The 11,976-nt window shown below is 40.3% G+C and overlaps 1 protein-coding gene across 3 annotated transcripts in view; it reads left to right on the forward strand.

Moving 5' to 3' along the window:
- STOX1 (storkhead box 1) overlaps window positions 1-9,916 on the forward strand; it is a 47,226-nt gene extending 37,310 nt beyond the window's left edge. The window contains exons 2-4 of one of the 3 annotated variants that reach the window (XM_070431917.1): window positions 2,757-2,909; window positions 5,163-7,527; window positions 9,156-9,916. In XM_070431917.1, the coding sequence (XP_070288018.1) occupies window positions 2,757-2,909; window positions 5,163-7,527; window positions 9,156-9,303 (2,666 nt within the window). In that variant the 3' untranslated portion in view covers window positions 9,304-9,916. The remainder of the gene's footprint in view (window positions 1-2,756; window positions 2,910-5,162; window positions 7,528-9,155) is intronic. The other 2 variants (XM_070431918.1, XM_070431919.1) reach the window with 2 other exon arrangements.
- Window positions 9,917-11,976: the final 2,060 nt, after the last annotated feature.

Consider the following 11,976-nt stretch of genomic DNA (forward strand, 5'->3'; position numbering starts at 1 on the left):
GGTTGATAGGTTGATGCTCAACCACTGAGTCACCCAGCTGGGCTGAAATTAATACTTTTTAACTAAAAGCAGTCAGGGTAACTCCCCTTTTCCAGACCCCTCAGGGCACAACCAATGCAAAACATACTCTCATTGTTTTACCATGTTAATTTTGACTGTTAACTGTACCCACCTACTAAAAGACACATGTGTCTATCAATTTACTTTTCACTCAAGCCTTGAGGTTACCCTCTCCCCGCTTGCTTTCTCCCACCTCCCTAATCTATCACCAGTGGATTTCACGTAACCCTCTTGTGTCATCTCTTTTTAATGTATAAAATAAGCCACAAAGCTGCCATTCTCTGGAGCAATGTCTCAATTCGTTGAGATTTTGCTTCCCTACAATTGTTGACAGTTTGGCTCAAACTCTCAAAAATTCTTAAAAAAAAAATTCTTCACAGGTTTGAATGTTTCTTACGTTGACACCCCCTCCTCTTTGAATTAAGGACTTCAGGTCCACATGGAGTGGAGGCAGGAAATCAACTTAAGATCACATACAAGGAAAAAGTCACAGCATTTTGGAGATGAGGGAGAGAGATATATAAAAGTTTAAAGTCACTTATTTAAAATAGCACCTAGTTATGTGGAAGAAGTATACAAATATTTGAAATGATACTTTAATGTTGTGTTTTGTCTGGTTGAGGAGGGGTGTGAAAGAGAAGAGAGTAAATAAATCTCTGACCTGGAGGGAAAAAAGAAAGGCAAAGAGGAAATGAAGTTAAAGGGAGAGGTTTATTACCCTTGGCTCAGAGAGCGCCATCTCTCATCATTGCCATTTGAAATGCTAATTAATTGATTAGCCACTCATTCTAGCTCCTCAGAATCCTGTGGGATAGCCATAAGCTCACCAACAGGGGAGCCTTCCCTAGGCTGCCCAAACTGCAATTCTATCCTGTGTTGTGACCTGAGGCCCAGTCTGCCAGATAGAGAAGCTTAAGTAAAGAAGAAAACAGACCAATGTGAGGTATAACTGCACACAGCTTACCAGTTTCCCTAAGGAAGTCCTTTATCTTATTACTAGAGGCCTGATGCACGTCCGGAAGGACGTCTGGTCTTTTTTTAGCATATTACGCTTTTATTGTTATAGATGGGCCTCTCACCAGCTTTGGCTGCAACCCTTCCCACCACGCCAGTCCTCACCACCTTCCCCTCAACAGCCCCTGCAGTGAACCAGCCTCTAAACTGTCACTGCAGGAAATGTCTGGCTAAGTTTCTCAGTTCTTAGGCTTTCTTCTGGCTACACTGGACTCCCATGTAGGCCATGTTTATTTGTTGAATGGTTAGCTACTTTAACATGGCCGTCATTAGCGCCCCAACCCCTGCCGCTCCAAAGAGTGGACATCACCTGGGAGGTTGTTAGAAATGCAGAATCACAGGTTCCTCTCCAGACCTTCCGAATCAGAATCTGCACATTAGCACAATCCCCTGATGATTGCCATCGGCACAGTCAAGTTTTAGAAGCACTGCTGGCCTCTCTTCCTTTCTTGCCGCTTCATCTGCCAGAAACCACACTAAAATCACCTGGAGACGCAGGGCTCCTTCATAATCTTCATATTGGTTTTTAAATTTCCTAATATACTCCAAGAACAGCTCCTCAAACCCCCCTTTCTACCTTTCATCTCATCATTCCCATTTCTCCCCTCCCATTCTTACCCATTCTCCTCTGACTTTACAGAGATCAGATAACTTGCCATGCTAATATTTTTCTTTCTCTGCCTCAGTATATTTCTGGGCTTCTGCCACCCTCCGTTGGTTCCTCAAGTCTCAGATGAAGTAAAATCTTCATCATTTCTAAGCTAGTTCTTCTACCTGTACCTTTTATTCCCCAGACATTTGGCAATGGAGACATTTTTGGTTGCTGCAGATGTGAGAGATATAGTAGGTGGAGGCCAAGGACACTACTAAACATCCTACAATGCACAAGACAGCCCCCTACAGCAAAAGTGAGCGTACACAGACCTCATCTTATAATGGAAACCCAGTATCACACCCTTGATCATGACTGCAGATTGTGCAGATGATGGCCAGTTCACCGTTTGTCAACCCGGAGCCTCTTGTTTTTCTTTCCAAGGAGACTGAGCTCTACATTGATGTGATTGGAGCCCCTCTGGCAGGGTGCCTCTGGGGCCCCTCATAGTAATTGTGTGTCCCTTCAGAGTGATGTCAACATTTTCTGGAATGTCAACAGTCTGATTGCTGAAAATGGTCTTCATCCTCCCAGTAGATGTGGCAAAGAGTTCAAATCTTCTTAATCATTCCAATCAGGAAAGTGTGGAATGGTGAAAATACTGAATTAGGTGTCAGAAGATCTATTGCTGTTACTATACTTGCTTTTAGACCTTGGGACAATGACTTGAGCTTTCTGTGGCTTTGTATATTTTAAAATATAAAAAATGCTTTGAAATACAATTGTCATATAAGCCTTGTCTGACCTCAACTGATATCACTTTGTGACTTTCATACTCTTACTCTTTTCTTGTACTGAAAAATACTACAAACTTCTTAAAAGTAGGGACTATCAAGTAAACCCTTTTCTTCTACAGTTTCTATTATTGTACATGTCATGTTAACAGATTCTGAGTAAGGACTGATGGAAGAATAGCAGTTCCACCTGCTATTCAGTCTTTATAAATGTGCTTGATTCACTAATTTCAAATAGTTTACACTCTATCAAATTTATCACCTTTCCTTTTTTTTTTAAAAAATCTCCAATTTAGGTGATGTCTTTCCAGTGCAAATGAATCCAATAGCCCAATCACAGTTTGTACCTTTGGCTGAAGTTCTTTGCTGTGCTATATCTGACATGAGTGCTGCTGAGATTGTAGTAACACAGGAATCACTGTTGGAGCATTTGATGAAACATTACCCAGGTAGAGTAACAAGTTTTTCCCTGTTAGTTCTTTGCATGTGTTTGATGGTTTTATTTACAAATAATCTTAAACACAAATGAGCTGGATGATATCTAAAGTTTTTTCTATTATAGAACCTTATATTAGAACCTTGCCAGGAAAAGGCCTGCATCAGCAAATTTGATAAGGGTGTTGTTGTTTTTTTTACATTCCAATTAACTTTTTAAAAAACAATACTTGTGCCCTAACCGGTTTGGCTCAGTGGATAGAGCCTGGCCTGCAGACTGAAAGGTCCCAGGTTCGATTCCGGTCAAGGGCATGTACCTTGGTTGCGGGCACATTCCCCAGTAGGGGGTGTGCAGGCGGCAGCTAATCGATGTTTCTAACTCTCTATTCCTCTCCCTTTCTCTCTGTAAAAAAATCAATAAAATATGTTTAAAAACAAAACAAAACAAAAAAGCAATACTTATGGCAATAAATAAACCAGACTCTGTAGAAAGGCGTGCAAAGGAAGAGTTCATCTTCTCCCCCCCACATCTCCTATTCTTCCATTGCCACTCCCTAGAGGTGATAATTTCTATTGTCTATAGTTTCTTATGTATACTTTCATAAGTTATATTTGAGTATATGTATCTTTTTTTAATAACATAAATTGAATCATTCTATACATTCTATCTGCACTTTTTAAAAAACTTACATATTTTGGAGGTCTTTCTGTATCAGCATATATTGAACTCATTTTTTTCATATCCCAGTGTGTGAATGTACAAGAGTATTTTTTATTTTTCTTATTCTAAAATGAATGTGCATATTGTAGAAAAATGTGGTTAATATAGAAAAGTAACCACGTAGTATGGCCGCCCAAAAGAAACCAAGGTTAACATATTGATGTATTTTCTTCCAGTGTTACACTTTTTTATGTGTTAGTATTTATTTTATGCTGAATTTACTTCTAGGTCCTATGTTTCTGTTCCTTCAGTTTCTTCTGGGAAATCTCTTTCTTCTGTGCACCCTCCTCCTCTGGTTTAGGGACAGTCTGCTCCTTTTCAGTAGGATCGTCTCCAGGTGGCAGGGAGCGCTCGTGAAGGGGTTAATCCGCCCGTGAGCTCTGTTACGTTCTACTCTGCATCTTGGGAGCTTTATTCACCTGGATGTGCTCAGTGACCAGAGAGGCTACATCTACACCCTTAAGTCCAGCATCACGCTCTGCATTTTTAAGCATGTGCAGCAAAAATCAGCACTCTTTTTAGGCCATTGACCATGTGTCCAGCCCCACTGTTTGGCTTGGGCACTCCACCATTGTAATGATCAAATGGCACACATTGAAAGTGACACTCTGCCTGGCTGGTGTGGCTCAGTGTTTGAGTGTCAGCCCATGAACCTGGAGGTCACAGGTTTGATTCCTAATCAGGGCACATGACCAGGTTGCAGGCTCGATCCCCAGTGGGGGTGTGCAGGGGTGGCTGATCGATGATTCTCTCTCATCCTTGATGTTTCTATCTCTTCCTCTCCCTTCCTCTCTCTGAAATCAATAAAATCATTTTTTTTAAAATGACATCCTTCAGATACTTAGTGGCTTTTTGGATATGCATTCCCTTGATGACCTGGGCAGTTTCACAAGTGTTCTTAAAGTGAACACGAAGATTGGAACTTCTTGATTTGCATGACTTCGTGGGGTTTTCTAAGTGACTACCAATCACCTCTGACCGCCTTCCAGTGTTAACACTTACACATACATGTTGAACATTGTTTTCACAATATAATTTTAAACCCTGCTATTTTGAAAAGGAAATTTCTTTTAAAAGTATCACCTTCCCAGTTTGAAAAACCAACATAATCCAGATTTTAAGTAGTTTGCCCTCACCCAAGCACAAACTAGTTTTCATTTTCTCTTTAGCTTCTTAAGATTTAAGCAATGAGACTGGTTTTCAAAAACTCCTATGTTTGTTCTTAAGAATACTTTCCTTAGGCAAAATTTAAATTTGTAATGGGATTGTATAACTCAGTGTTTATAGTTTAGTGAACTCAGATGATTTTCCTCTACTTAACTATTAGCCTAGCCATATACCTTTGTGTGGACCAAATTATATTCCTGTTATTCAGCTAAATTATGATCACTGTTAACGTTTCTTTGGCGTTTTAATGACATATCAATTGTGTTATAATTAGCTCTAGGTTCATCAAGCAAATGTGTGGTCATTTCTGTGTGACTGATTTCACTCATTAAAATGTTTCTTATTCAGAATTTACCAGTGTAAAATGCTTTTGTTTTAGGCATTGCAATTCCATCTCGAGATATTCTCTATACCACTCTGGGAACTCTGATTAAAGAAAGGAAGATTTATCACACTGGAGAAGGATACTTCATAGTTACTCCTCAGACTTACTTCATCACAAATACAAACCCCCAAGAAAATAAGAGAGTCCGATCAGATGAGAGTCACGAGATACCTGCTTGCATCACGTACCTGGTGAGCGTGGAGAGCTGTGCAGAGTTTGCAGAGTTAGCCAAAGAAAACACTGCCCCCGCTTCCCATTGTCCGTCTTGCCAGTGTTTCCCTGACATGTGCTCTCAGGATCCACAGGAACCACCCGCTGCTGCAGAAGTGACTAGAAAAGGCCAGAAAGGTCTTGGGGAATCCAAATCTTTGGTACAGAATCGAGCAGTTTCAGTGTCTGAGGAGAACCATGTCTCTGAGAGCACCAAACCTTTACCATACACAAAAGACAGAGACAAAGGCAAGAAGTTTGGCTTTAGCCTCTTCTGGCGCAGTATGTCCAGAAAGGAGAAGTCCAGAACAGAGCACAGCAGCTTCTCTGCCCAGTTCCCACCGGAAGAGTGGCCTGTCCGAGATGAAGATAACTTGGACAATATCCCTCGAGACATTGAACATGAGATAATCAAACGCATTAATCCCGTTCTGACTGTTGACAACTTAATCAAACATACCATCCTGATGCAAAAATACGAAGAACAGAAAAAATATAACAGCCAGGGCACTTCCACTGATATGCTGACAGTCGGGCATAAATATCCTTCAAGAGAGGGAGTTAAGAAAAGGCAGGGCCGGTCTGCAAAGCCTCGGAGGCGGGGCCGTTCTCATAGGGATAGACACAGAGCCGGGAGTCAGGGAAGCGAGCCTCGGCCAGGAAGCATTCGACTGGAGAAACGCCCCAAGCTCCCTGCTACACAGCCCACCTCCAGAATTAAAAGCCCAAATGAAGCAGGAGTTCAGAAACCACTTGGTGAGAACTCATCAGAGCTGGGTTCCCATCTGATTTACAAAAAGCGAATCAGTAATCCTTTCCAGGGTTTGTCTCATCGAAGGAGCCCAATAACCAAAGGGCACAACAACCAGAAGACCAATGATTTGAAACCCAGCCAGATTAGACCAAAGGGCAAGCCTTGCCAAAGGTCAAGGTCTTTAGATTCCTCACGAGTCCTTGGGAGGGAGGCCAAACAGCCGTGGGCTGAACAATGTAATGATAAACCGAGGGCAGAATCCATTCCTATGAGTCACTCTACTGTCAAGCCTGTCAGTGATGATTTTAGAGAGCACCTCTTAAATTACTCCCAATGTCGTGTTTTGCAACATGATAGTCAACGCTGTTCCTTTAGGGAAAGCATGTTGACATATGATGTGTATGGTAGAGAAAACAAAGTAATCCCTGAAGACTTGAGGGAAAGTTATTCTCACTCTGACATGTTAGGGGTGACAAAAGAAACACAGAATGTCCTTCCATCCCCGGGTTCCTCCACTTTAGACCAGGCATCTTCTGCTTGTAGATTAGTTGACAAAACAACACACCAATTCCAAAATCTTGGTCTTTTGGATTATCCTCTTGGTGTGGACCATTTGAGTCAACCTGAGCGACAAGACAGAGACTCAGAGGAAACACTAATGAGAGAGGCATTTGTGCAGGAAGCAGAGACGGTGAGCCTAGAAAATGAGGTGCTTTCTGACGATGACCAAGCCTTGTATCAAAACAAAGTGGAAGATGATGACGGTGCCTGCAGTTCATTATATTTAGATGAGGATGACTTTTCCGAGAATGATGATTTGTGTCAAATGCTGCCTGGCCACATTCAGTATTCCTTTTCTGGGGGAAGCAAATGGAATCATTTCGGAAAACAAAAGGTAGCTGAAAGATCTCTGGCTGAGTACAACAGCAAAGTACAGAGGTTTGAGCCTCCGACGCTTAAAGGAAATGAATGCTACACACCTGCGTTGCTCACTAATCCAGGTGAAAGCCAAAAATCTAATCTCTCTGCAGAAAGCTGTGGCCTCAATTCAGGGACCCAATCCGGATTTAACTATGAAGAGGATCCCAGTGTTGCTGAATGTGTACAGGCCTCAGCATCTGCTGAGGGAAGTATATTTGATTACTACAGCTCAAGGAAAGCCAGCTCTGAGGCTGAAACCCCACAAGACTTCCTGGGTGACACAGGAAAGAAAGCAGCTTGCTGGTCTCAGAGTGCTCAGGATCAGGAAATGAGAAAACGGTTCACACAAAAGTTGGAACTTTTCAACACTACACATATGCCAGTGATGGCGCAGGATTTCCAGCACGAACACAGTCACTTGGAAGGAACGGAAAATCATAGCATGGCAGGAGATAGTGGGATAGATTCTCCACGGTAAGTGCACAGAAAAGTGATTAGCAACTATCTCACAGGGTTTATTAAAATTAAGAATATATTGAGTTACCTAGTGGGCAACCCCTGAGTTATCTTTTTATAATGATACTCTTCTGCCAGCTTTTATTTTACTGAAAAAAATTATATACAGTTACAATGCAGTCTCTTATATAATAGAGTATATTGTTCATTTTTTGAAGCCATTAAAAAGAGTAATAACAACTAGGAGAAAATTAAATCTGAGTGTTGATGGAATCTATGAAAGACTTAGAAACAACACACAGACTCAACATTACAGTAAACATTTTACTTGGAAAGGGTGAAAGAGGAACTTTTTATTTTTATTGATTTCAGAGAGGAAGGGGGAGGGAGAGACAGAAACATCAATGATGAGAGAGAATCATCCACTGGCCGCCTCCTGCATGCCTCACACCAGGATCAAGCTCACACCCCAGGCATGTGCCCTGAATGGGAATTGAACCGTGACCTCCTGGTTCATGGGTCAATGCTCAACCACTGAGCCACATAGGCCGGGCAGAAATTTAATTTCGTAAAAAATGCTTATGATTAAAAAAAACACTTATAATTCTTAAAGACATGAAGAGAAAAAGGGAGGGAAGATAGCATTTGAGCATCAACTATGTGCCATATTGTTATAAGAATTGGGGGGACAGAGATCAAGAAGATATTGTTGTACCTGTAGGAAGCTTACAATTTAGTTTAGTTGAGACCAACAAACAATAAACAGACAGATTGAATTCAAGAACAAAGCATAAACTCTTCCTAACTGCTAAAGAGGTATGGAGTTAAGAGAGATGCGCTGGCTGGCAGGCATGGCTCAGTGATTGAGCATCAACCTATGAACCAGGAGGTCACGGGTTGATTCCCAGTCAGGGCATATGATTAGGTTACAGGCTCCATCCCTGGTGTGGGCCATGAAGGAGGCAGATGATCGATGATTCTCATTATTGATGTTTCTACCTCTCTCTCCCTCTCCCTTCCTCTCTGAAAGAAATAAAAATACATTTTTAAAAAAGTGATATGTTATACTGGAGGCTTATTGGAGGACACATTTTTGAGACATAATCTTAATGTAACGGACATGTGATGAAGAGGAGGGAAGGTGGAAAAGGGGACTGTCGGAAGCCAAATGCCTAAACAGTAATGTGGCTGAAGCAAGGCAGATGTGTTAGATAAGAAACTAACATAGCTTACAGCTCCAAAGAAGGGAACGTTGTCAATATGAAAACTATTGTAACTAGCTCTTCCCTTCCCTATGACTTCTCAAAAAATAAATTACACAAGATGCTATTGGTTACTTCAGTTGTATAGAATAGTTTTTCAGAAACTTATTTCTGACCAGAATATACTTGATATTGGATTTGAGAACAGATGATGATCAGAAAATATGAACTTCTCGGAAAGCAGCTGTCAAATAATTGAGGTGCGTTTGTGAAGCATTTAAAATGTAAAGAGTACTTTAGATTTCTAAAGGTTAACTTATTTGATAAGTGTACCTTAGTGTTGGTAAATGTTACACTGCTACAAAGAAACAAATGACAGTATCATGCTTTGATTTGAAATTCAACCCATTTTGAAGGTAATAATTCTATTTTTAATATTTTTAGGACACAGAGTCTGGCATCTAATAATTCAATCATTCTGGATGGTCTAAAAAGAAGACAGAATTTTCTGCAGAACTTTGAAGGCACAAAAAGCAGTCAAACACTCACATCCAATCCCTTGCTACAACTAACTCCAGTCATCAATGTTTAATTCTTACTTTTCTTTTGAAGACTTTTGTAAAAATGTACAGCATCATATAGGATGTTTTAATCAACTGAGTATATAAGAATTCTCTAAAATTGAGCGTAAATGTTACTAATCTCATTACATATTTTGTTCTAGTTGCTGGCTTTTTTCCTTTTTTGACATTTTAAAGCTTTTTTAAAGCTTATTTTACTATGAATTTATTGGACATACATAGTTTGTAATAAAAAAAGGACTCCTTTGTCTTCTTCCAAATGTAATTACTTTGAATTTTCATTATTTTCTCAAATACAGAGGATGCTAACTTACTACCCAGTGTGCATTTCTCTACCCACACCTAATATTGAGTTCTTATGTTAAGTGGATCTCACCTGATTTCATCACAAAAATCCAGAATATAGTGTTTCAGGATTGCAAAAATATTTTGTTTACAACTAAAGTCTTATTATTATTTGTTATCTGAAAGAATTTACCCAAAGAGTTGGGTACTTTGCAACAAGAATTCCCACTGCCCAGGATCTTCTCTGTGAATATGAACAAATAGCTTCACATTGTGACTGACTGGCAATGTCCAAAATACCTGGCTCTACTCTTTCTCTGTTTCCTCCCACATTTGAGGCTCTCTCTATAGCATGGCAGTGAGAAGTCAGGATGTTCTCAGATGGTGTGGAGATAGAAGGGAAGCAGAATGGTTGCAAATGGCTTGTGAGTAAAAGGGAGGTTCTGAATTAGAGATTTAGAGAAGAGAAACCATTTGATCCATTTCCACTCATGGTAAGGCCTACATAACTTTGCCAGATTTTTTTTTTTCTGGAAGGCCTTTTCAGACCAAGCAGTGGAATGGTCAGTTCTCTTGAGTTTGGGGAACGTGGAGCAGTCAAGACAGGTTTTATGTAGATGCTAATGCTGACTTACGGTTGAGGATGTTTCTTTTAAGAGGTTTCTAAAGGTTGCCCAGGCCTTAGATCGCAAGGATAACTGAATAATTGGAAAGTGCCTCTTTCCAACTCTCACTGGCCTGGGAGCAGTGAAGGCCGGATGAAGCTCAGCACTGTGGAGAGCTGCCTCTGGGCCCCGTGGAGAGGAGGGGAAATCAGATATGCTACTTCCTTGTGCAGTGGGTGGAACACGCAGGCCTATTGATTTCCAATAGGCCCTAACCAATCTATCCAAGATTAGCTGCGGTCACAATGACATTTGAAACCCTGGACAAAGTACCAAGAAGGGTAATCTGGGTAGAAAAACCTTGTGAGGAGGCATTGTTTTAGGGATTCTTATAAAGAGCTTGGAATTAGCAACAGTGAATGGAAGTTGGGAGATTCAGCTCAATATGAAGAACGTCTATTAGTTAAAACTATCTATAGATGAAATAGGCAGCTTTATAAATGAATGAATTTCTCATTACTTAGGGCATTCTTGTAGAGGCTTGGTGATCCCTTGACTGATAACATTGCGTAGGTATTTCCAGTACTTAGTTTAACAGGATGGCTGAACTAGACGATTTTGAAGATTCCTTTCAACAATAAGATTTTGCGCTTCAGTGAGGGTTATATGTCAAATATATCTCAATTTTAAAAAAAGATTCAGTGTGGATCCTACAAAATACTGAACTCATGTAAAATTTCTTTAAAATATATATATACTTATTGATTTCAGAGAGGAAGGGGGAGAGAGAGAAAGAGAGAGGGAGAGAGAGAGAGAGAGAGAGAGAGAAACATCAATGATGAGAGAGAATCATTGATTGGCTGCCTCCTGCACGCCCCCTACTAGGGATCAAGCCCACGACCCAGCATGTGCCCTTGACTAGAATCAAACCTGGGACCCTTCAGTCCACAGGCCGACACTCTATCCCCTGAGCCAAACCAGCTAGGGCTCATGTAAGATTCCTGAGTATTGCTTTCAGTTCTCCACTTCTGCATCTGTCCCTGCCAATCCTTGGAAAAAGAAGCACCAACAACTCTGTTCTTTGATTTTGGACCTGGACAAGTTTCTTTGAGTGATGAATCCAAGTCTTTTGTGATCTAATCACATCCAGGAATCACTGAAAGCCATTTAAATTTGCCACTAGTGGTAGATGCATTATAACATTTGAAATGTATTAAATGGAGCCTATTATGAAACCAATAAACTTCCCTTCTATTAAACACAACATATGAGTACAAATATTAAAGATGGGTATATGTGTTATTAAATGGTTCTTTGGGAGATTATTTTCTAGTGACTTGCATTTTCCTCAATACTAATTTTTGTATGTGGAAATTTTATTTCTTGATTTGCCTTGCCCATTGCAGTCTATTCTCTAATGAGAAAACTGGTCTCTTGAGGCAGCATGATGACATGAGCTTAGGAGAAAGACAAGTTTGAATCTCAATTGGAATTCTTGGTAGCCATGTGATGAAGAAAGTTACCAAACTTCTCTGATTTAGTTTTCTCATCTGTAAAAGGAAGATAGTAATGATACCTATGCTACAGATTGTTGTCAGTTTTGAAGATAATCTATGGAAAGTGCCCAATACAGCAGGCACCTAATGTTGTTAAAAATATATGTGTGTATAATTCTATATACTCACCAAACTTGTCTGATAGGTAAATACATAGCCTACTATACAGGTCCCCTGTTTTTGCCAGGTTGTCTGGAGTTCCTCCAATTAGAGATTCAATTTAGGTAAAGATTATAGA

Source organism: Myotis yumanensis, unplaced genomic scaffold, assembly GCF_028538775.1.
Source record: "Myotis yumanensis isolate MYYU_CA2020_CCGP unplaced genomic scaffold, mMyoYum1.0.hap1 SCAF_13, whole genome shotgun sequence".
NCBI classification, from domain to species: domain Eukaryota; kingdom Metazoa; phylum Chordata; class Mammalia; order Chiroptera; family Vespertilionidae; genus Myotis; species Myotis yumanensis.